The sequence below is a fragment of the Lissotriton vulgaris genome, chromosome 5 (assembly GCF_964263255.1).
Source record: "Lissotriton vulgaris chromosome 5, aLisVul1.2, whole genome shotgun sequence".
NCBI classification, from domain to species: Eukaryota; Metazoa; Chordata; class Amphibia; order Caudata; family Salamandridae; genus Lissotriton; species Lissotriton vulgaris.
The window spans coordinates 983,858,162-983,882,794 of NC_141693.1; the positions used below are offsets into that span (position 1 = coordinate 983,858,162).

Here is a 24,633-nt window from a genome sequence, read left to right on the forward strand (position 1 = left end):
TGTCTTCTAAAGGAATATTTCCAAGGAAAGCCATGGAGGCCCCCAACCTTCGGGTGGAGTGGGCCCGTGGGGGGACCGTTAAAGTGTGCTTGGCTTTTTGATAGCAAATTTGAATGCACTTAACGATCCGCCTGGCTATACCTGCTTTGGAAATGGGGTTGCCTTTGTGTCGTGGCGAAAAGGTAACAAATAGTTGTTTTGTTTTCCGAAAATCTTTGGTCCTATCAATGTAGAACATTAAAGCTCTCTTGACGTCTAGTGTGTGGAGCATTCTCTCCGCCACTGACTCAGGATTTTGGAAGAACACAGGCAGTTCTATAGTCTGACTGATATGGAACTGTGAAACCACCTTAGGAAGAAACCTAGGGTTAGTGCGAAGCACCACCCTGTCGGAGTGAATCTGTATGAATGGCTCTTGGATAGTTAGTGCCTGGAGTTCACTAACGCGTCGCAGCGATGTAATCGCTATCAGGAAAGCCACTTTCCACGTCAAGAACTGAATCTCGCATGAATGTAGAGGCTCAAAAGGTGGACCCATCAGTCTGGTGAGGACCACATTTAGGTTCCATTCAGGAGCTGGTGGGGTCCAGGGAGGAATGACTCGTTTGAGTCCTTCCAGAAAAGCTTTAATGGCAGGCACTCTGAAAAGTGAGAGATGCTGCCTGTTTTGTAGATAAGCTGCTATTGCGGACAGATGTATACGAACGGAAGCATAGGCCAGATTGCATTTGTATAGATGTAACAGATAACAAATGATGTTGTGAGTAGACGCGTCTAGCGGGTTGATGTTGTGGTCTGCACAATAAATGAGAAACCGCTTCCATTTTGCCGCATAGCATGCTCTGGTGGTGGGCTTCCTTGCCTCTCTTATGATATCCATACAGTCAGGAGGCAACTTGAGGTAGCCAAATTCTAAGACCTCAGGAGCCAGATCGCCAGGTTGAGTTGTTGCGGATCTGGGTGCTGAATGTCGCCATGGCTCTGCGTCAAAAGCCTGGGTGTGAGGTGCAGCCTTTGATGCGGTACCACGGATAGTTCTAGAACCGTGGTGTACCATGGTTGGCGTGCCCACGTCGGAGCAACCAGGATGAGTGTCATCGAGTGTTGCTTCAGCTTGCGTGCCACCAGCGGTATTAGAGGTGCTGGGGGAAAAGCGTACGCAAATATGCCTGACCAGTTCATCTATATCGCATTGCCCTGCAACTGTGGGTGTGGGAACCTGGCGGCAAAGCTTTGGCATTTGGCGTTTTCCTTTGTGGCGAACAGGTCTATCTCTGGATGACCCCACTGCTGGAAGTACGGGTGGAGTACTGATGGATGTATCTCCCACTCGTGCATTTGGTGGCTGTACCTGCTGAGCAGGTCCGCCATCTGATTGTCCTTGCCCGGGAGGTGTTCCGCCATGAGGAAGATGTTCCTCTGAATGGCCCACTTCCACATGCTCTGAGCCAGATGAGACAACTGTGAAGAGTGTGTACCTCCCTGCTTCTGAATGTAGTACATGGCCGTCATGTTGTCCTTCCGGATCAACACGACCTTGTTGCACAGATGTACTTTGAATGCTTTCATCGCCATGAAGATAGCCATCAGTTCAAGAAGGTTGATGTGCATCTTCTTTTGCTGCGTTGTCCATAGTCCCTGCACTGTGTAGTGGAGTACATGAGCTCCCCATCCCTGGAGAGATGCGTCCGTTGTCAGAATGATCTGTGGCACAGGCTCCTGGAACGGTCGTCCCCTGCAAAGGTTTTGTGGATTGCACCAATGCAGAGAGTTGTATGCACGACCGGTTACCAACACTAGGTCTTTCAACTGTCCGTGAGCCTGATTCCACTGACGTGCTAAGCACTCCTGAAGCGGATGCATATGTAGTCTCGCGTGCGGGACTATGAAGATGCAGGAGGCCATCATGCCTATCAACTGCATGAACACTCGTGCCGGAAGCGAGTGTTGCGGTCTGAATTTTTGTATCAGCAATTGAATGCTGTTGATCCTCACTGAATTTGGCTGTGCTTTGGCTGCCAGAGTGTTTATGGTCGCACCCAGATACTGCGGTACGTGGGCGGGCTGAAGGTGGGACTTTGGGTAATTCAGTGAGAATCCCAGATCGTGAAGAAGGTGAATGGTGTGGGACATGTGGGCGGCACACTGCTTGGCCGACTTTGCTTGGATAAGCCAGTCGTCCAGATAAGGGTAGACGTGAACGTTCTGTCTCCGTAGGTGTGCAGCCACTGTCGCCAGGCACTTTGTAAACACCCTGGGTGCCGTCGTCACTCCGAAAGAGAGGACCTTGAATTGGTAATGCTGATTCTGAATGGTGAATCGGAGGTATTTTCTGTGTGACGGGTGTAACGGAATATGAAAGTATGCATCCTTCAGATCTAATGTTGCGAGGAAATCTCCCTGACTGAGCAACGGTAGAACCTGCTGCAATGTTAGCATGTGAAAGTGTTCTGATAGAATGTACTGGTTTAGGGGTCTGAGGTCCAGTATGGGTCTGAGGGAACCGTCCTTTTTTGGGATCAAGACGTACAGCGAGTACACTCCTGTACCTCTTTCTTCCACAGGCACGAGCTCAATTGCTCCTTTTTGCAGCATGACGAGTACCTCCTGCTGCAATAAGTGCAAATGCTCTGTGGACATAGGACGGTGTCTTGGGGGTATGTTGGGTGGAGTGGATGTTAACTCCAGACAATAACCGTACTGGATAAGCCTCCTGACCCACCTGTCTGTAGTGATGGATTTCCAGACTGGCAGGAACTGTTGTAGTCTCCCCCCGACCGGTGTTGTATGGTCGGGGGGCAGTGACAAGGCGTCACTGTTTGTTAGTGGCAGATGATCGGGAGCTGTTTCCACGACCTATGCCCTTGGCGCTGTTTCCACGATAGCCACCTCTACCTTGTTTGGTGTATGTGGTTTGCGCGCCACCTTTATTGTACTGTGTTTGCTGGGACGGCTGGCCTCTGGAAACTCCTCTATTGTTTGAGCGACGAAAAGAACCACCCCTGAACTGCTGCGACTGGAGAGCCCCCATAGACTTTGCAGTTTCAGTGTCCTTTATGATTTTTTCCAAGGTGGTGTCCACCTCTGGTCCAAATAAGTGATCAGGGTTTACAGGCTGATTTAGTATGGTGGTTTGTATCTCTGGCTTGAAACCGGAGATTCTCAGTCAGGCATGTCGCCGTAACATCACACTTGTGTTAATGGCTCTGGCCGCGGTGTCTGCTGCGTCCAGTGCACACTTGATAGAAGCATTTGATATGAGCTTTCCTTCCTGTATGAGCATCTCTGCTGCCTCCTTATATTCATCTGGCAAGTGTTGTTACAGGGTCTCAAGTGTATCATATGGGCCCTGTCATATCTGGCTAAGAAGGCCTGAGTGTTTGAAATGCGCCAGATATTGGCCGCTTGAGCTCCCACCCTTTTCCCCGATGCTTCTAGCACTTTAGATTCTTTGTCAGGGGGAGGAGCATCACCCGTTGTTTGCGAGTTTGCCCTCTTCCGGGCATTGGAAACAACCAGAGAGTCCAACGGCAACTGTCCCTTGATGTAGGTAGGGTCCCCAGGCGCCGGTTTGTACTTTTTCTCAATTCTGGGGTTTATCACCCTGGCCCTCGTGGGCTCTTTAAAAATGTCTCCAGCATGTTTTAAGACACCCTTTAGCATTGGCAGAGTCTTGACAGTTCTCTCTGAGGTGGAAAAGGTGCCACAAAAAATCCACTTCAATAGGGTCAGCATGGAGCTGGACATCATGATTTTTGGCTGCCCTTTCAATAAGTGCATTAAACGCCGCCGAGTCTTCAGTAGGCGAGGTTTTTACAGCATACACATGACTGTCCGGGGCAGTGTGTGGATCTCCTGGGTCTGCAGCGTCCGCCCATGGTTCATTGTGATCTTCAGGATCAGTGTCTATAGGACAGTTGTACTCCTCATTGTCACCTTCCCCTGTCTCCACAGTAAGTGGGCGAGATAGGAGCAGTGTCTTGGCCACGTGGCGATATAGGTTCGACAAGAACGAGTGATGTAGTGGAATCCTTCTTCTTTTTCAATGGAATTGATTTTATGACTCCATAGGCTGTTCCGGGGCGATCTTTCATTTGTAAATCGAAAGTCTACCCGTGTCGGCGTCGATGAATTGTTCCGACTGCTCTTCAAGCGGGGGTTGTCGATGCTTCGTGACCACTACCGCAGTTGTGGGCTTCGGCCCCGTGGACACCTTCTTGGACGCTTCGACGGCAGTCTTAGGGACGAAGGCCTTAGGTACCACTTTCGGCGGCAGCGTGAACTGGATGGGCGCCGGCGATTTTTGAGGTTTACTGGCAGGCTTCGTTGGTGGAGTATCCTTCGGTCCGACAGTTGAAGCCTTCTCCTTAATTCGTTTCAGCGATTCCGACACCTGCTTCGAGCAGGAGGCGGACAGCTGCGTCGACTCGACGGGTTCCTTCGAGCCACCGCCAGGCGTGGTTTCGAGGTTCGTACCGCTCCTAGCCTTGTCTGGTCGACGCGTAGGATGGAGAACCTTCTGAGCTCCGAGTCCTTTGTCTGTGTCGACGGCCTTCGGTGCCGATTTGTTCGGGTCGACGTCCTTGACCAGTTTTTTCGGTGTCCCAGTCTTCGGCTCGACACCCTTTAGCGACCTCACCGGGTCGATAACACCTTTATGCTTCCTCGGTGCCGATAGTTCAGAGGACTTCGAGCTGACCAAAGCAATACGCACTTTTGGTTTCGATTTCGCCTCCAGTGCTTTCGGTTGCGTAGACACCGATGCTTTCTCTTTCGGTTTCGATTGGGCAACCCGTGGCTCCTTAGAAGTGTCCGAAGCTGGGCCTTGAGGCAAGGCTGTAGAACCCAGTGTAAGAACTTGGGTAAGGCCATGTGGCGATCCCTCGACCTGAGCCTTATTAAGTGTCTCGGCCCCCGTACCAACGGTTGGGCCTAGCTCCTCGCTTGAGCTATCTTCCACTGCCCCAAAGGCCCCATCGTCGTCTCCTAGCTCGTCGACGACGTCTTCAATATCGACCATTTCAATATCAGCGTCGTAGCTGGAGTCTATCTCCGATGCGGGATCAGACAGGTTCTCTCGAACTTCCTGCTCGACTCCCTCATCCTCCCCGGTATCGAAAATGTTCACCGGGTCACATGCCGTCTGCTGGGCCTCCTTGCGCGCTGCGCGTCGAAGTCTAATCGTCTTCTTGGAGCGGAAACGAGAACAAGCCATACAGCTGGCTTCATCGTGATCCGGCGACAGGCACTTGTTGCACACCGGGTGGACGTCGATGTGAGGATATTTCGAGTTGCACATGGGACATCTCTTGAACGGGCTCCGTTCCATGATGGTTCGTCGATAAGGCCTCTGGCGTTGACCGGGCCTTCGGTGCCGAAAAGCCACGCGGCTCCTCTGGATGTCCGGCTCGGGAACTGGGCTGGAACAGAACTGGGCACCGATCGCAAGACAATACCGACGATATACTAAAGGCCTTTTGGCCAAAAAGAAAGTTTTTTGTCTATTCCGAACTTGAGTTAACAAATATGCATCCGAACCCAATGGTGGAAAAAAACAATCTGGGGATGGAGTCGATGCCCATGCGCACTGTAGTCCAGGGGAGGAGCCACCTATCTCGTGATACTTCGAAGACTCTTCCAGGACAACAATGTGCGATCATCCGGACCTATGCACAGATATGAATTCAGCAGCCCACATGCCTCGAACTATTGGTTATTGGTCGGACGTTGTTGGGGTCAGAGTTATCTGCAGTAGGTTTTTTAAGGATAGCGGTGACTTGTCCTGTTCTTAAGCAATCTGGGATGTGACCTTGTGCTAGAGAGGCATTGATGATATTGGTCCAAAGAGGTGAGATGATATGGAAGAGGTGGGGTAAGCAATTTGAGGGGCCAGGGTTGTTAAGTTTGGTCGTTGCAATAATATTGGTGATTTCATTGAGATTGTAGAGTTTAAAAGTGGCCCAGTGAGAGTTATTTTTGGGCAGTGGTAGCTCATGCATTGCATACTGGCTTGACTGCTCTTAGGGGTGGTTGAGTTGAGTGCTGCTACACTAAGTTAGACTTGAAGAGAGTTAGTTTTAGCTGAGAAAAATGAGGACAATTCGACACTACTCAACTGTGATTTAGATGTTAGGAGTAAAGATTTAGCGAATTTGTTAGATTGTTGTTTCAGAATTTCAAAGAGTTTCCTTGGTCTATTTTTGGCCTTGTCTAGTTCGGATCTGAAAAAGTATTTTTTTGATTGTAGGATACTTTTATTGTAGTAGTTTCTCGATTTCCGGAGAAGTTTGAGATGATTGGGGGAGGGATGATGCCTCCATTTCCGTTCCGCTGATCTGAGTTTGCGTCTCTCTTCATTTAAGGCTTCGCTGAACCATGGGTTTTTGTCTTTTTCCCAAATTCTTTTTTGGTGGAGCGGCTTGCTCTGAGACACTGGTCATTACGGAGTTGTAGTGAGCTGTGAGGTCATGGACGTGTAACCCGTTATTGGGGGGAGTGAGAACCTTCTCACAGTGAGAGGCCTAGCTGTTCCAATCGATGGTTTTTGTGTCTCTTATCCAATTTTTGGGAATGGTCTGCTAGGAAGGTTTTGAGGGCGTTAACCTGCTTGTCCAGGGGGTTATCCCAGTGGAGATTGAAATCACCCAGGTATATGTCTTTGGAGTGATAGAAAAAGTTTGAGCTAATAATTTTCATAAGCTGTTCAGTGAATTCAGCATTCAACCATGGAGGATGGTAAAGAATGTGTAGTTTGTGAGAATGGGTACTTGAAGAATTAACAGAAATCCCCAAGTATTCACAAGAGACAAGGGGTTTCGAATGAAATTTCGAGATGGAGATGTCGGACCGATGTATGCAGGCTAAGCCTTCGCCTGTCTTGTGCTTTCTGTCTAATGATGTTGTAGTTGGGGGGGACAAAAAGATCTAGGCAAGGGGAGGATGACTCATTAAGCCAAGTTTCTGTGAGGATGATTATATCAATTTTCCTGTTGAGGGCAAGGTCGGCGATGTAAGATGCGTGCTTTGGGGCTGACCGGCAGTTCAGTAGAAGACAGGAGAGCGCGTTTGCGGCGCTCTTTACTATTGGCTCAGGGTTCTCAATGTGTGCGGTTAATGATTGAAGGTTATTCAGATTTATTCTTCTAGGTCTTGGATGAGAAGTTCTACTTGGGTCGCTAGGGACTGGGAGTATAGCATATTCATCTTTATTAGAGGTAGGACCAGCCGCGGTTTCATATTGCTGTAGAAGTGATTGGATTTCACTGCCCGTTATGTTATTGGAGAGTCTGTATGTGCGCAAGACTCGAACCGATAGTGGTAGAGGGATCGTTTTTATCACCTTCTCGCCTGTTGCTAGGGATTTTTCAAGATGTTTAAGTGTGGAAAGGGAGTTTTCAGCGAGATGTAGGATGTTTCTGATTTCTAGGACAACGTTTTGTAAATTTTGTACAGTGACGCAAGTCTGTGTTTTAGGAGAATCTTGATGGGGGGGGGAGATGAAGTAGGCTTGTTGATAGGGGGCGTTGTCTTGGTTGTTCTTGGTAGTTCTAGAGGAGGGAGGTGATATGGTGTGTGAGCTGGCGGGGAGTTGTTACCGCTTCTTTCAGCAGATGTAGAAAGAGGCACGGGTCGAAGCTCCTCCGAAGGCGCTGATAGGGAGGGGGGGGGCGGAGTTAGGTTCTGAGGTAACCTGGGTGGGTTGACGGAGTGGCTTTTTAAAGCCCAGAGCTGATGAGAAATGTTAATGTTACTTCTAACAGTTTTAGGTGGGGTAGTCGGACGTTGGTCTTCAGGATGAGCTGACGGGGTGGAGGGAGAGGTTAGGCCCTGAGGAGCAAACAGTGGGTTGCTGGCCTGGCTTTTTAAAACACCGAGCTGATGATGGTTGCTAATGCTACTAGCAGCAGTTCTGAGTGGGGTAGGGGGTCGTTGATCATCAGGAGATGAAGGGGTGGTAAGAGTGGCATGGTCCTGCGAGACGCTAAATGTGGTGGTGATGTGTGTTTTGAGGGTGAGGAAGTAATTATCGAATAGTTCTAGGTCCTTGTTAGCTGCTTGAATGAGCACAGTGCCATTTTTGTAGGACGTTATGTTCAGTGTAGCTCTGAGGTTTTGCGAGGGAGTCGTAGTAATCCTAGTTCCGTAGGGGATATTTTTATGTTCCTGGATGTTTAATAGCTTGGAAAAGGTCAGTCGCCATTTTGCTATTTTTCTTGTGAAAAATATGAAGTTATTGAGTATAGTGCCTTTTTTGACATTAAAGGAGGGATCTAGGAACAAGGTATCAGGGTTTTTTCTGAGCAAATTGTGCTTGAAGGTTTTAGAGCCATTTTTCGACAGTTTAGGGGGGTAATGAATAGAGTATGCGCTGTTGCCATCTAGTATCATGTTAGGTCCCACCATGGTGTGAAGCTTCCTTTGTATCGTGGGGGAGAGCTCGGAAGACAAAAACAGAATGTTTAAGCGCCAGTTTCCAGAAGGTTGTTAAGAGTGATAATTCTCACTCTGAGGGAATTTGTTGCAGGACATCTGCAGTTTTGTTGGATGCTATGTTGAGTGGAAACGATAAATAGGGCTATCTCAATAAACGTGAAGGAAGGTTGCCAATTCGTAGGGGTCTAAGGCCTGTCTGTTTATATGGTGTTGATAGTATAGTCATTAGCCATTACAAGATGGCTGCCGTTTTAGTCCCCAGTTTGAAGCTGCTGTGGGATTCATGATTAAATGGGATTCAACATTACAGGATGGCTACCTCTTTTAGATGCGAACTCTTCCAAGATGGATGCTGTTATGGTAGATGAATCTTCAGAGGGTAACTAGTAACTAACAAGGGAGTTGTTCCGGTAGGTCTGCTGATTAATTGGGAGCCATTTTAAATGTTAGATGGGAAAGTGGAAAAAACGGCTTCACACTACTTGCGAGGTGTGTGAAAGCAGGGTTTTTCTCCCCCTATTAGGCTGAGATCTGATCTAATCCCGTAAATTTACTCACATAAGGTAAAGTCCCCGATGGCATTCCTCATTTCCAGATCAGGCGTCGCGTCAGGAGGCCAGCTTCGGAGAACAACCGAAGAAACTGTTGCATAGTGTAGTCATCAGGGGCGGGACATCCTGTGCCTTCCCTGAGCAATAGAAACGTTAAGGGAGATCCCAACGTGACCGCTAGACTCCCAGGTCACACTGGGCTTGCTCCCAGATGGCCACTTGTGTGAGCAGGTTAACTGGTGAGTTTAAGATGGAATAAGATGGGTGATGGCATTAAATGCAATGCTTCTAGAAATTAAACCAGGACTAGGCAAGTATTTTTACTTGGAGCCGAGCAAAATTACCTTAGTTGCCTTCGGTCTAGTTTCTATATTAATCAACCAGAGTCATAGCTGGGTGGCACATGGTGTGGAGTTTGGGGGCAGATAGGGTTAAAGTGCCAAGCATGTGAATATGTCCGCTGTTGACAAAATCAGTGATTTACTACAAATTACCATTGATAGGGAGCTTCTTAGTTATCCCAGCTGTCAGATGTGTGTCACAAGATGGAACTGTGCACACATGATTTGCTTTTCAAGCAGCGTGGCCTGTTCCTTCTTTTCCACATAGTTATAGCAGTTCAAATCACACCACTTTGTCATCCAATCACATGCTTCCTTGGGTTCTAAAGCTAGAGGACTGGTAAGATGGGGTTTATGATGAAGCAGCAGGTCTTAAGGGGGGTAGTGGAGCTAAGGCAACCCTTTCTACACCATACAAAAGTCCAACAGTTAGAGCCCTAGAACCGGTCAATACAGGTACTGTACCATGTATACTCAAGCAAACAAAGCAGTTGACTTTATGCGAAAGAAGCTAAACGTAGTATGTGTTCAAATGACATGTGACATTCCCTGGCCCAGGCGAACAAGTTACTTACCTTACGCTTTTTCTGGTAGATACTATATCTGCCTGTGGATTCCTCACCTTGTGATTCCTCACCTTGTGAATATCCCCCTTGCGTCATTCCGAATGTTGCTGACGCAAGGGGGATATTCACAAGGTGAGGAATCACAAGGTGAGGAATCCACACGGCAGATGTATCTATCAGAAGAGCTGTGCCACCATCTTCAGGCACATGGGTTCACAACCTTCCCCTATGGATGGAAGGTGCAGATTCAGATTCTCATCTAGAGCAGGGGTCTCTAACTTTTTCTGTAATAAGAACTACTTCAGCTAACGCTAAATCATCTAGAGCTACTAATAAATTGTATCAATGTACAATATCGCCTGGAAGCCCTTCAGGCACGAAGGATAACCACTCCAATACGTCTCTTTCATTCAGCTTGAGTCACTAGTCAGTTATTAGTTTAAATATCTTTGGAAATCCAACCATTTTGTCTTTAAGCAGCATATCAGTTTCTGGAAATTAACAATTTCCATTCGAACACCTCTTCTATTCTGGCACACACCAAGACAACTCTGCTCCGACTCCAGCTCTATGTCTGAAAGATAGAGTGAAGCCCTAACGTGTTTACTCTCATTGTGGACACATAGGGTCATGTTGCATTTGTGTCTTAGCATGAAGGCCTTCCATTGATTCGGCTGGCTCCCACTTTAAGGGCCCCTGACATGAACAGGCTGTTTTCTTTAATGTACATAAACCCTCTGAATGATGAGCAGGGCTTTAGTAGCTCATGCATTACCCGTTTGAGACTTATGGTCTAGGGAGGTTTAGGTTCAGAGAAACGGAGACGACCGCTGACCAATGGAAAGTGGCAGGGCTATTTGTAACCAGTTCCAAGGGACACGAACAGAGTACTGCCAAGGAATAACTTTCCCTGGGTCTAATTTGTGGGAGGTGACTGCTGAACCAGCTTGGGCCTCAGATGGTATGATGCACGTTCCGGTGCAAAAACCACATAGCTTTGACTGTGGGAGTTACCACACACTTCAGGGAAAAGGATCAGTTACAGCATGGGTCCTGGAAGCCCAAGTTTAATAAAGATACATTTAAACTCTGAAGTTGACTCGTCACGTTCACTGCACTGCAAGCAGAGGTCGAACGTGAGGCCATGTCTTATGAAAATGTCTGCACAACTTTATTTACTTTAAAACTAGGAGTATTGCTCCTTTAAATTGTAGTCCGAGAAAGAAAAGAAAATGTATAAAGAAACTGCTGTGAATGAACTGGGCACACAGCAGTCGGGACAGCAAACGAAGCGCATTTCTTGTAATTCTGAAGTGTGTTGGAAGCAACGATTTTAATACGGTTAGAACAAAACAAGGCACTAAACTTGGTGATCCACAAAAGCCAAATATTCACTGCAATTGGATTTTGGCACAATATGTTGTTTAATATAGTTGTATCAATAAAACTATGTGTCTGGGAAAATTTAGCGGTCATTTCAATGGGAAACGCGCTCTTAGTAAACAAGAGTGCTTGTCACAGGATGCGTCAGTTCACGTTTAAAAAAAAAAAGAAAAATCGCCTGACTCATGGCTTTTAAAGTCATGAGGTGCTAAAGGTTGTCATTATACAAAATGGCTCATGGTTCTAAATGTTTTAGGAGACACTGGTTTAGATGCAAAATGATGACAAAATTATTTGAAAACATTTGGCATTCTCTAATTTAGGCAAACGCAGGTACATTTACATATTTTTTTTGCACCACGTTCTCACCTTCAAGGCTTTTCTGCTTGCCTGCAGTCTGACAATACCTTATCAGAATTTTGGCACTGGCTGGGCCATCTCCACTAGGGTGGGGGGCATAAGCACGGTGACATCAAAAGATCGCAGTTAGACTCTGATGGGTTTGCAGGTAACAACGTCATGAAATGAAGCAGAATACTAGGGGTACGTTTATAAGAACCTCGGGCGACACCCTCGGCTTCAGATCCACTCATACCTTGGTTTTGGTGGGAGCGGCACTCCTTGCAGCCATGTAAGGACATGACATCTTCAGTTCTTTGAGACTTATCAGCAAATTGCATTGTGGATGGGGAGGGGTATCCCTGTGGTGCCAGACCAAGCAATGACTGGGTCCATTCGGCAAAGACTCCATACTCTTCCCCTAACATTGACCATGTCCAGGGTACCTCCATTTCCTGCTGGTGCTGCACATGGTTACCAGTTGAACCCTGAACTTTGGGTCTCGTCAGTGTGGGAGTAGACACAGGGTATAGCCAAGCACGCAATATCAAGGCGCAACATTTGCACAAAGAGCACAACAGATTATATTACACGTAAATGGGGTTAACAAAGAGCAAAGTAATTTAAAATTGGTCCCAGGGGACGGTTGATGAAGCTTCCAAATGGTGGTGAGTAAAGATAACGAAATTGAGCTTGCCATCAACAATAACTTATTAACAAATAAACATATGGCACTTTGCTGCATCCCCGCCGCACTCTGATAGTAGGGTGGGGTTCTCCCGACAGACACTGGCGCAGTTTGATCGTAAAGCTGCAGCAGAGTCCAGGTCGGAGTGAGCCCCCCCTCACTATTTAGGAATTCACCTTGGTGGCGAGGACCTCACCTTCCTGGTAAGCTGCACATAAGTCAGGGCAATGAAGCCTACCATGGCTAATATCAGCAAATGTATGGGGCACTGTGAGTTATGGTGGTATGAGACGACCCTGCGCAGGGTATGGCAGGGAGCCAGGTCATGGGATACTATTGAACATTCCTACAGAAGGGTGAATAGCACCAAGTGCAGATTCAGCGATCAGAGGCGCTTTGGTTTTCATAAGGCATGACCTAATTAAGGTAAACACCACAGGGTAGTCAGGGCAGGGAACACCAGTGAGAGCTTGGAATGGACTGGTTCCTCTTGGACCTGCAAGAAGGACTGGCAAATGCGGGTTGCATGTGATTAGGGAGCCTGCCTTGGTGGGGGTGGCCCTGGCAGTGACGATGTCAACCTCTAAGGCTGTGGTGGAGATACAGGGCGATCCGGAGGCAATTTGGTACATAGGGGTACCATCGGAGGGAGCAGAGTAAGGGTGCTCAATGCCAAACCCCTGGAGTCTTTAGGGCAGGAGCCTGGGATGTATGCGAAGGAGCCCCATTAGTCCTTCGGGCAGTTGCAAGTCTGAACAGTGGTGGTTCGCCTTTATTATTTATTTATTTAATGGTTTTATAAAGCGCGTAGTAACTCGATGAGCATCCCAGCGCTGAGCTGTTTCTCCTGAGGCTTCCGGCCATCTGACTGAAGTTATGTTTGGGGGAAAAGGAGGGTCTTTAAGGATTTCCTGAACCGAAGATGGTTTGATTCTGTCCTCAGACTTCGTGGTAAACAGTTCCAGTGTTTGGCCGTATGGACCGAAAAACGGCGGCCACCGGTTTTGGCTTTTTTAACTCTGGGAACTGAAATAAGATTTTCTCCATTGGACCGGAGGTCTCTTTTCACTTTGTAGGGGATTAAGATTTCTTTGAGAAGGGGGGGGGGCGTTATTGTTGAGGGTCTTATGGGCCAGGCAGAGGGCCTTAAAGATGACTCTTTCTCTGATTGGCAGCCAGTGCAGAGACCTGAGAGCTGGCTTGGCGGAGGATCTTGAAGGTGTGCCCGTGAGAAGGCGGGCGGCAGCGTTTTGGACTTTCTGCAGCGCATTAAGGGTGGCTTCAGGAGCTCCCAGGGAGATGGCGTTACAGTAGTCTAATCTCGCTAGGATTAGGCCCTGTATAAGGAGCTTCCTTGCGGTGGCTGGGAGCAGAGGGAAGATCTTCCTGCAGGCCCGGAGGAGACCAAAGCATGTCCCTGCTGTTTTATTTGCCTGGGTTTTGAAGGTCGTGTCCTTATCAATCCACACACCTAGGCTTTTAACCTCGTCCTTAGGTGCGGGAGGGTCGCCCAGGCAGCTGGGCCAGAGATGAGGTGGAAGGGCGGGGCCCGTGTGACCTAACAGTAGTATCTCGGTCTTTGATCCGTTCAGTTTTAACGATGAAAGATTCATCCATCGATGGACTTCCGAGAGACAGCTGTGAAGGTCAGAAGGGGCATGATGGGGATGGGTGAGGGTGACAACCAACTGGGTGTCGTCGGCGTAGTTAATTAAGGACACGCCGAACGGGGTGATCCTCTTCTCCAATGGAGCCATGTATACGTTGAATAACGTAGGGCTCAAGGATGAGCCCTGCGGTACTCCACATCGGAGGGGGATGATAGGTGAGTGGCTGTCGTTCTCCCAAACCTGGAAGGATCGTCCTGCTAAGAAGGATTTTAGCCATTTCAGGGCCATACCCTTTATTCCCATTTCTCCCAGTCGTTGGACTAGGGTGGGATGGTCTACAGTGTCGAAGGCCGCACTGAGGTCCAGGAGGATCACTGCCACTGATCCTCCCGTGTCCAGAATGCTTCTGGCCTTCTCTACTGCCGCCAGGAGGGCGATGTCAGTGCCCTGACCTGGACGGAACCCTGTCTGGGAGACCCCCAATAGGTTGTTGTTTTCTAGGAAGAGTGACAGTTGTTTGTTCACCAACTTCTCTGTGATCTTGCTGTTTCCTGGGAGAAGGGAGATGGGCCTGTAGTTGGAAAGGTCCTTCGGGTCTAAGGAGGGTTTTTTTAGGAGGCCTTTAACAGCTGCCGCTTTCCAGCCGGGGGGGACTATACCTTCCGAAAAGGAGGAGTTAATTAGAGCCGTGAGGGGGGGGATGATGGTCCTGGACACTTTTTTCAGGAAGCGGAGGGGTGCAGGGTCGAGGGGAGAGCCACTTTTGATTGAGGCCATCGTTGCCTCTACCTCCTCCATTGTCACTGGGCCGAAGGTGTTTAGAAAGGGTTGAGGGTTATTGGCCGGAGGGATGGGATTGGTGATAGTGATGGTGAGATTCCGATCCGTGTGGGCCGGTTCAAGAGGGGGTATGTCCAGAAGGATTTTTTGGATCTTCTCGTCAAAGAATGTGGCTAAGTTACTGCATTTACTTTCTGCCTCCTTGGGATCGAGGGCTTTGAGTGGGGGGTCAGGGGCATGGAGGAGTTCTTTGAGAACAGAATAGGTTTCGTGGGCCGAGCAGGCAGCATTTTTAATTCTGCTCTCGTAGAAGCGAATTTTGGTGTTGCGTAGCTCCTTTTTATAAGATTTTATGGAGGTGCGAAATGTTTCTTTATTTTCCTCTGTTTTACTTTTCCTCCACAGACGTTCATTCCTTTTACACATTTTGCGCAAAGTGTTGAGTTCAGGGGTGTACCAGGGTGAGGGGTTAACTCTCTTGGTATGTTTTAGCGAGTGGGTTTTAGGCAGGACGGAATCTAGAGATTGGGTGATCCAGGTGTTAAACTCTATGTCCCCAGTTATGGGGTCTAAGGATGGGAGGGGGACGTGCTCCCTTAGTTTGGCTGCCCATGTGTCTGGTTCTAGTTTCTGCCATCGCCTGGTGTGAGTTGTACGCTCAACCCCTAAAAAGGTGTGAGCAATAATCTGAGACTGGTGGTCATGGATTTAAGTAAGAAACTACCCAAATAAAAAATGGTAGCACCAAATGGGTTGGCCCATGGTGCTGTTCGGCTCATCCGGGTGGGCAGCTTAGATCACTCGCTGCTGCCTGCCCTTGGATCGCCCATAAGTTAACCTACCATGCTGGCATATTTCACTTATGAAATAAACCTGCCACACAAACTGTTTCCCACCAAACCATGTGTTTTGTCTGATTTATTTAATTTCTTGTGCGCTAAAGCAGCTATTTAAAATGTTTGCGGAGGAGGGCTGCCGATATCGGTGCTTTGATATTTGCTTTCCTCCCTTCCATCTCGGTAAAGAGCTTTCTTCTTACAGTTTCTGGCTTAGTGGGCACACGGTTCAAATATGAAAATCTGCCTTACAAAGCAAACACTGGTGCGCAATGAAGTGCTTCTGGATTCTACTGCTAAACGGTACGTGGGGAAATGAATAAAAAAATACATACACGTGACATTCACTTCAGATTTCTTAAATGTGTTCTTTTATAAAGAGCTTACATTGAAGAAAAAAAAACACGCACCATCGGTTAAGCACTAATACACAGCGCTGCACTTGATTCGGAGGGGTTAGTTTAAGCATGCAATTTTAATTCGCAGATGCGCGTGTAAGTAGTTGAGCGATAAAAGCGGCGTTGCGTGAGTGTTTTGTAGTACTGCCGCCCTTCCCACATGCACTGTCAAGGCAGCACAAGCGCATTCTCTCCCAAAAGCATCTGCTTTCTCCATACGTCACCTGCCGTCGCTCGCAGGTCACTTCCGGGATGAACAGCCTTCATCCCTCGCAGGTCACTTTCGGGATGAACTGCGCTTCATGCAGAGCTAAAGCCATGCACTAAACAAAGGCAGAGCTCCAGAGCGGCCGCAACCCACAGGAATACTGTACCCACATTTACCCCCTGCAGATCACTGTTGGGTTCAGGAGGTGGGACAACTGCGTCATTGGTGTTGATAATAGGAACGATGTTCATCCGCAGCAACTCGTGCAATGTTCCGTTTAAATTCCGACGCTTCTGCTCGTCATGAAAATCCAGGTTGGTGACCAAAATCTGAAAATAAATACAATTTGCGGTTAAATTCTAGCAGCAGAAAACAGATAGAGTCACGAAAAGGGAGTCTGACAATTAACTTAACTAGTAGTGCACTTGCTACATATTTCTTTTTTTGTGTAGTCAAAGTTTTGACTCATCATAAAGTAGCATAAAGGGTTAAAGTCACTACTGTCAAGCGGAATAAGTAACGTGTAAACCACAGATTTGTATTTTAAGCAGATAGATCAGTAGATTGTCACGGAGATCCTTATGTTACTCGCAGTTCATAATTTACAACCCTTCTAAAATAGCACTGTGAGCTATGAAACGGTATCCAGGAGGTGCATGCAAAGGTTTAGAACCTTATTGTTGTTCTCTCAATCTTTTGTTATTCGAAGGTTGGTAAAAAGGGTTTCTTTGGGTCGCAATCCAGTCTTCTTAGTCCTGAGAACCCCAGCCATTGCATTAAGTTGTAAACCCCAACTTGTTTTTCACCAGGCCATGAACTTGTACCATATAATAAATGCCTATTAATATGAATGGAGTGTGACTTTTACACATTGGAACCCTCATTGTCACATGCAACATTTGCTGTGCACTGATTTGCACACTTCTGCAATTCATTCTCTCCCGATAATGTGTGTGATGTAAAGTACTCGGACTCCCTGCATCTGGATGAGTAGTGCTATAAAAGTAATTAAATACAAATAATAAATGAGTCGTTGCTATTTACATTGTTATTGGAGGTAAATACACAGACACATTTAGCATCCTTACAGGCAATGCATTTATCTTGCGTATAAAAGTTGAACAAATTCAAATACCTGCCTTTCAATCACAGTTTCACCTGAGCACTTGTGAAGTGCTAACAAGAAAATCTAGGTTTTATACTGCAGATACCTTCCAGCGAGTATGAAACACCATAAGAAAGGGAAACAAGCATTTACAATGCAAAGGTCTCGGCATTATTAAAGGTAGAGCTATTGGCATTGCTCATGACATTTTTTTTTAAAATAATAAATAAATGGCATTGTCATTTACAATGCCATTGACCTATTGCATTTACACCCACACAGAGCCACACACACAGAGCCACACACACAAAGCCACCCACACACACATACAGAGCCACCCACAGTCATTCACATCGAGCCACCTACACAGAGCCACCCTCACACAGTCATTCACATAGAGCCACCTACACAGAGCCACCCTCACACAGACAGAGCCACCCACACATCGAGCCACCTACAAAAAAATCTATCCACACAGCGCCACACACACACACACAGAGCCACACATATCATATATCTCATTGGTGTCCGTGCTCAAGATATTTCTGGATTCATCAGTAGCATTTGACATTGCCCATCATGAGATTATTCTGATTACGATCCAAGCTATTGGCATTGTAAATGACAAATTTTTTATTTATGTGTTGGTTTTGAAAACCGATAAGTAAATGGCATTGTCATTTACAATGCCAATAGCTTAATCTCTCGCAAATTCGAGACCTATTGCAGTGTTCGTGCAATGGTATGGTCCTTGGTGCATCATTGGTTCATTGTTCTAAGCTGGCTGAGATATTGCTTCTAAATGAGTCGCCATGTTGGAACCTTAAAACAATGATAAACTATACACTATTCCATTCCAAGATGGCCACCCACAGTTATGTTTACCTTATTCTTTAATGCAAAGCATTTTTTAAAAACTTTTCTGCTTTTGTATAAATGTATCTTGCATATGTTTGCTTACATTGAGTGTGTGTTTTACTAATCATGAGTGAAATAAAGAATTCGGGTGAGTGGGTGAATGCAATAGTGAGTCAGAGAATGGAAGGGTGCATGTGTGGAAGAAAGAGCTACAGGGCACATGTGTGATGAGTTAATGAATGAGTGCCTAAACTCATCAGAGACTGAATATGCACGTTTAGTTATAAGTCAAACAGTGGCATTGCCATTGCCTGTTTTCAATAGAGAGCACAAGCATGCCTCAGAAAAGTTTATGTTCTACAGCATAGACATTCTCAGCAGGGCTCGTGTATCTTAAACTGAACACCGCATGCAATTCTCATGTGCGGGTCTATGCCTTCAGTTGGAGAGTACCAGAATGTTTCTGCTGTGCTTTCATTTGTACGGTGCCTGCACTTTTCAGAAAGACTGCTGTACTTTCAGTTGGACAGTACAAGCACTTTTCCACAGGGGGGGTGTATTGCGATGGTGCTGTGCTTTTAGTTGGACAGGACAAGCGTATCCAAGCAGGCAGCTGAACTTTTCAGACTTTACCTCGACTGATGTCCTTTCTTTAAATTAACCATTTGCTGCCCTCTCAGCGGAGTTTCCTTTCTTTCAACGGGACTGAGCAGGCAGGCTGCTCTGCTGTTAAATAGACAGTGCCATCTCTTTTAATCGGCCTGCTGTACTGGGGAACTTCCATTCTCAGGCAGGCAGATGTATCATAGCTCAACAGCAGAAGCACCTCTTCTCCTCGGGCACGAGCAGGGGGAGGGAAGCCTTGAGTGGGGGTGAGGGGGAGTGGGTGTAAGAGCGGCGGGGGAGATTAAGAGGTGGATCAGTGAACAGGAGTGGCGATCAAGCGACAGCAGGTGGGAGGGAACTGGGGAAAATGTTGGTCATTCGGATGCAATAGGGCTCAATTGAGGTGCTATACCACAGAGTTCGATCTGAATTGGGGGTGCTCAAACGAAAGTGTGGTGTTTTCATGGAGAGGGGATGAGCGACTGCGACTCGTGTCTATCCTGAGTCCGGGGCTCTCAAAGCCGAGAGAATCGGGTGTCTCAGGGTCACTCGGATGTGATAAGGGGCAAAGGCTTTATTGGGGTGCAGAGGATACACGGGGCTGAGGGGGGTCTTTCGGGGCGGACTGCGAACATGGGGATGCTCAGGCAGGAAGAGGGGTGTTCGCGCTGCAGAAGGCCCCATAATGTGCCTACCGTACACTGTGCCAGAGCTGCAGAGAAGTCGCTGGGTGCGGGCGTGGGGGTGCACCAGGGGTTCCCCGACCAGTGGCAATGGTGTTGAGGGTTTTACCTGCGAGAGGGAACGGATATCTGGGCGCGGTAGGGGCAGGCAGCGGCTGCGGAGCTCGGAGTTCAGACTGTGGCCGGACTCGGGAGCTCAGTTGTTCCCGCAACAGAGCCGCCAGATGTTGGTAAGGCGGCGGCTGTAGGGTGGATTATGCCGCCTTCTCGATAACAGAGGCTGGCATTGGCAGAGATTGCATCTGGGACACCCATCAGCTGCAAGACCATGACTTGAGGATGGGCGAGTCAGAGGAGCGGGGACAATAACAAGCAAAAAGCGAAGTGCTCAAAGTCCACCGGCGGGGACTGACCGGCCGAAAGAGCATCTTTGCACCGGGCTGGGTCGGAAGCGGCCCGTAAACTCGTTGAGGGCAGACAGTGCCTATAGGAGCCTCGGTCATGAGATTGATATCGCGTGGGATGGAGAGGGCTGCGGCCGGGTGTACAGATGCGATCATACCGGGGAATAAGCGCACAACCATAACCTGAATCGCACATAAACACCTATTTTGTTTACTTTTTTATTTATTTATTTAATGCGTTTTTATATAGCGCAGACTTTACCCGAAGGTGTCAGAGCGCTTCACAATAAGAACAGTAATGAAACATGAGAATCCGGAGTGCGATGAAAACAGAATTCCCCCAGAGCCGAGCCCACAGGACCACGACCACGTTTCTCCGAAGCGAGGCAGAAATGCCTCGGAGAAAGCAGGGTCATTTTTCGGATTGAGGGGCGTGTTTTCGTTCTCTCCTCTTCCCATTGGCTGGAAGGTAAAATTCCAGCCAATGGGAAGAGGAGAGAAAGTAAATAGTAATAAACGAAAAAACACACCCCTCAATCCGAAAAAGACGGGTCTTGAACGGAGTGACGCGCCTCTCCTCCAATGGCTGGCCAGCATTTACGAGACCAGCCAATGGAGAAGAGGGGCGGGTTCAAGCCCCCTACACTAGGAAACATAAAATTGTCGGAGCTCCGCCCACTGCTTACGCAGTGCGACGGAGTCCTCGACCTAAAAAGCAGCAGAAGTACAAACGGTCCTCACATGCAGACAAGAGGGGTGGTGTGGGCAGCAGCGGCGCGGACTGCACTTGTTAATCCACCTCACATTACAGAACAATGGAGGGCCTTGATTACTGTAGCATGCATTACATTACAAAAAGATAACAGACTATTTTACCCTGCATCAGATAATAGAAATAACTAAAATGGGTGTCTTTAACCTGCACAAGATTATAGAATCAGACTAAATAGAAATAACTAAAATGGGTGTCTTTATCCTGCACGAGATTATAGAATCAGACTAAATGAATTCATTTACCCCACAGCAGATTGCAGAAACCGAATAAAATTGTTATCCTGGATCACATACGTTACCTTCATATTATGAATCAGATTACAGGTTACTTCCCCTGTATCAGATTACAGAAGAATACAAGCATTACATTACCCTGCATCAAATTACTGAATCAGAATATGCATATTACTTTAACCTACATTTTGATCAAATGAATAATTACTTTAACGTATTTAATGGAACCGAAGGGCATTACATTCGTTAATTTATACAGCATGACATCAAAGAAGATTACTCTGTTTATATTACCCTTCCTTGGATAACAGATGAATATAAGAATGAATTTACGGAGGAGCCTAGCTCGCAACCATGATGGCCGCCTGATTCCTCGGCTCCGCCGACCCTCTCGCCCTTCTCCCGTTTTCCGCCCTATCCTGCTGGTTATCCTGATACCGAGTGGCGTCAGCGGAATCGGGAGGCGAACCCGGTTCTACCGATGTGATTTTCTGCTCGATCCCGGCAGTGAAAGTGCCGAGACGCCCTCACCTCCTCCTGACGCTGCGCGGCTGTGACCGGGTCTTTGTTCTCTGAGTGCGGCCGGCCCTGCACATAACAACAGCGGCCATTACAGGCGGGACAGAGCCGACCGGTGTAACGTGGCAGCTGCATCGTGATCTCCGCATCCTGTTTTGCCGCTCCATAGGCTTTGGGCACTGCCGCTGAGGGGGAAACATTGTATCGTCTCCCCAGCCCGGGGACGGCTCCGCTTGTTACATTGTCTCCCCGAGCGCCGTGGTGGGCGCCATTTTCCTGCCTGCCTTCAGCTCCTGAAAGTGTGGACCCTGGGCTGCTATTGCGGACGCGGACGTCTGCCCACGCCACTTCGACACTGTGGGGGGATGGAGTGTGCTACCCCTGTGCCCCCGGACTGGTTGTGCCATGATGAGTACTGGCGTGGTGATCAACAGTTTGCGGAGGGTGATGGCGGCCGACTTCCGGGACAGCTCCGCATCTGTTCGCCCCGTGTACAGGGGAATGCTGCATCCTCTCTCCCTGAGGCACCAATGTTGATTGGCGACATTTTGGGCGCCCTAGGCACTTTGAGAGCTGCCCTGTGTACTGCTGCCCGTGATTTGGGGGACCGGATGGATGCGATTCGGTCTGCAAAACCCTTGCCTGACCGCGGATGCCTTCGAGAGCGGGACACTGCGCCACACCCTGTGTCTGACTTCTGTGGTTACTCTGCCCCGGTCGCCATTGAAACGTTGGGGGTGCGAGACCCCAATACTGCTGAGGTGCCGGCAGGAGCATCCTTGGAGAGGTCCGAAGTTTCTGGAGCTGTGTTATGGCTGGGGAAACGTCACCGGACACCATGTCTAGCGACTCCTTCGGGGATTACTGGCATGACTCATTCCCTTCTCCTGGAGCGGTTACTACTGCTTGGACTAGCCGATTTTGGAAGATCACTGCCGTGCGTTGCTTCTTCTTGTACCACTGCTAACCACATGGCTATGTGTCGGATGGACTTTGGCGGCCGTCTTCCTACTCTGATGTGGTCCCCTTGTTCATTCGCTTCTTCCAGGATGTCTACCATGAAGCTGGACTATGTCGCTACACCGTATCGCAGGGGGCAAGGTTGAGGGTGTCTCCTCTCATGTCAGGATTGTTGTCCTCGTACTGCTGGGATGCTGATGGACTGCCGGGGATATTGAACATTGGTCTTGTATCAGTAACGGGGTCGGGGAAAGGGCGGCCAGAGTAATACATGCTGGTAGTTTTGGGTATACCCGTATGGCCCTCCTCCGGTCTTATGTGTACTATGTTAATTCTTTTTCTTTCCTCTTCCCTTTTCTGGTTCTAAATTTCGGGTTCGATTATGGGCGACAGGCACACTGCTAGGGGGGGGGAGGGGTAGGCCGTAGCCTACGCATGCGTGCAGGGTGGGAGGTTGGGGGGTGGGGATTTTGTTTCGTTTCAGTTTCTATGGGCCTTATTTCTCTTCTCTCTTCTTGCTTTTTCTTTTACTTTTTCTTTTTCTTTCGGGTCAGTAAGGTGCTTAGGCAGACCCCCAGGATATAGCGGCATGGATTAGCAAATTTAGCGGCACAAAAATGGAAATTTAGCGGCACAAATATGGAAATTTAGCGGCAATTTTGCGGCATTTTATTTGGCCATTTTTCCTACAACAAACACAGATATCTTATTTTTTTTTGTTATTTAACAACATGAAGCTATGTATGTATACTAATGTAAGCATTCCTCCATAGAAACACTCTTGATTGTGGGTTTAAGTAATTCCCTTTTCCTACAGCTTGACAGTTACACGCAATGAATGTCCACAATGTAGTGGTAAAGCTCTGGTTTAGGTGTTACTTTTTGTTAAATGCTAATGCCCCATTCAGCCCGGAAAGTTATTCTTTCGTGCTTCTGTGTCCTTCCCGCCCGCCCCAATAAACAAGGTAATACAGATAGTGCTGGCACATATGTTGCGCCAGTGCGCTCTCTCAATAGGGCGTTCTCTCCCACCATGCTGATGAGGGAATCTCTTTACATCTGCGCCCACGTTGGATCATGGACGCAGGCGCAGGGGTAAAGAAGCTGTCAGGAAGTGGCACTGAGCCCTCGGTGTACACAGACACATCTCTCTGAAGGACCCTGGCACCGAGCCCCCGGTGCCCACAGACAAATCTCTCTGAAGGGCCCTGGCACTGAGCCCCCTGTGCCCACAGACAAATCTCTCTGAAGTGCCCTGGCACCGAGCCCCCGGTGCCCACAAACCCGATCCTGTGAAAGGTCCCTGGCACCACCGACCCGGGTGCCCAACAGAGGGCGCCCATCTGAGGCCCTTCCACCAGGGTTACCCGGTGTTGCCACTCTGACACATCTCTCTGAGCTGAGAAGGAACCTTGGCACGAGTAGGTCCCGGGAGCCCCTGTTTCCCATGGTGGATACTGTTACTGTTACTTTTGTACAAAACACAACTTATTATTATTAGTCGCGTCCCCGCGGGTGTCAAGTGTACCCCCCCCACCCCCATCCCCGCAGCTGTCTCCTGCACAAACAAGGCTTTCTGCAACTTTATTGGTCTCTCACAGCTCTTTTCATCCCACAAAATTTGATCGGAATTTAGAGGTGGGTAGGTGGGCGGACGGACAGATGGATAAGTGGTTGCCTAGGGGATAGATAGATGAATGGATAGTTGGGTGTGGTTGGTTTTATGGAATGGTGGATGGGCGTGGTGCTGGGTGGGTTGGCGGAGGGGATGTATAAGCGGGTGGCTGATGGATGGGTGGGGGGATGGAGGAATGGATGTGGATGGATGGATAGGTGGGGTGGATGGATATACGGATTGCTAGGTGGATGAATGCATGTAAGGACACTAAAGCCAGGCCTATTGGCGTTACCAGTGCTTGTTGAATGAGTTCATCTTGCTGGTGACGCAAGGGTCTTTCCGGTTCTTTTCATCCGCCTGTCCCCTCCGCCTGGACTTCTACGTGCATCAATACCCCACCCCTGAGCCCATATAGCTGTTCCCCTATAGATCTACGATTCTACGGGACCACAAACTTCAACTTCCCATCATTCTGCAAAGCCCCCCATACTAAATACAGAAATTCGCATCCTGTTTCTTCCTTGCCCGATGCATTTCGGGACAATTAAGTCCATGCCTCAGGGGCATACCTGAAACCCATATAATACCAACACTTTTCTGTATTATGTAAAATATTACAGTATAACTTTTGATGCTAAAAAAAGTTTAATGTAAACTTATGTTAGAGAATGTATTGCTTAGGTGATGTATGAGGCATTGCAAACAATGTGAATACAACGAACTAAGGTTGTAACTAAGA

The 24,633-nt window shown here is 48.1% G+C and overlaps 1 protein-coding gene across 2 annotated transcripts in view; it reads right to left on the minus strand.

Annotated features, from left to right (window-relative positions):
• ALDH18A1 (aldehyde dehydrogenase 18 family member A1) overlaps positions 1-24,633 on the minus strand; it is a 508,980-nt gene that overhangs the window by 323,679 nt on the left and 160,668 nt on the right. The window contains exon 6 of one of the 2 annotated variants that reach the window (XM_086922580.1): positions 16,310-16,462. In XM_086922580.1, the coding sequence (XP_086778706.1) occupies positions 16,310-16,462 (153 nt within the window). Of the gene's footprint in view, positions 1-16,303; positions 16,463-24,633 lie in introns of both variants that reach the window. The other variant, XM_086922579.1, reaches the window with a different exon arrangement.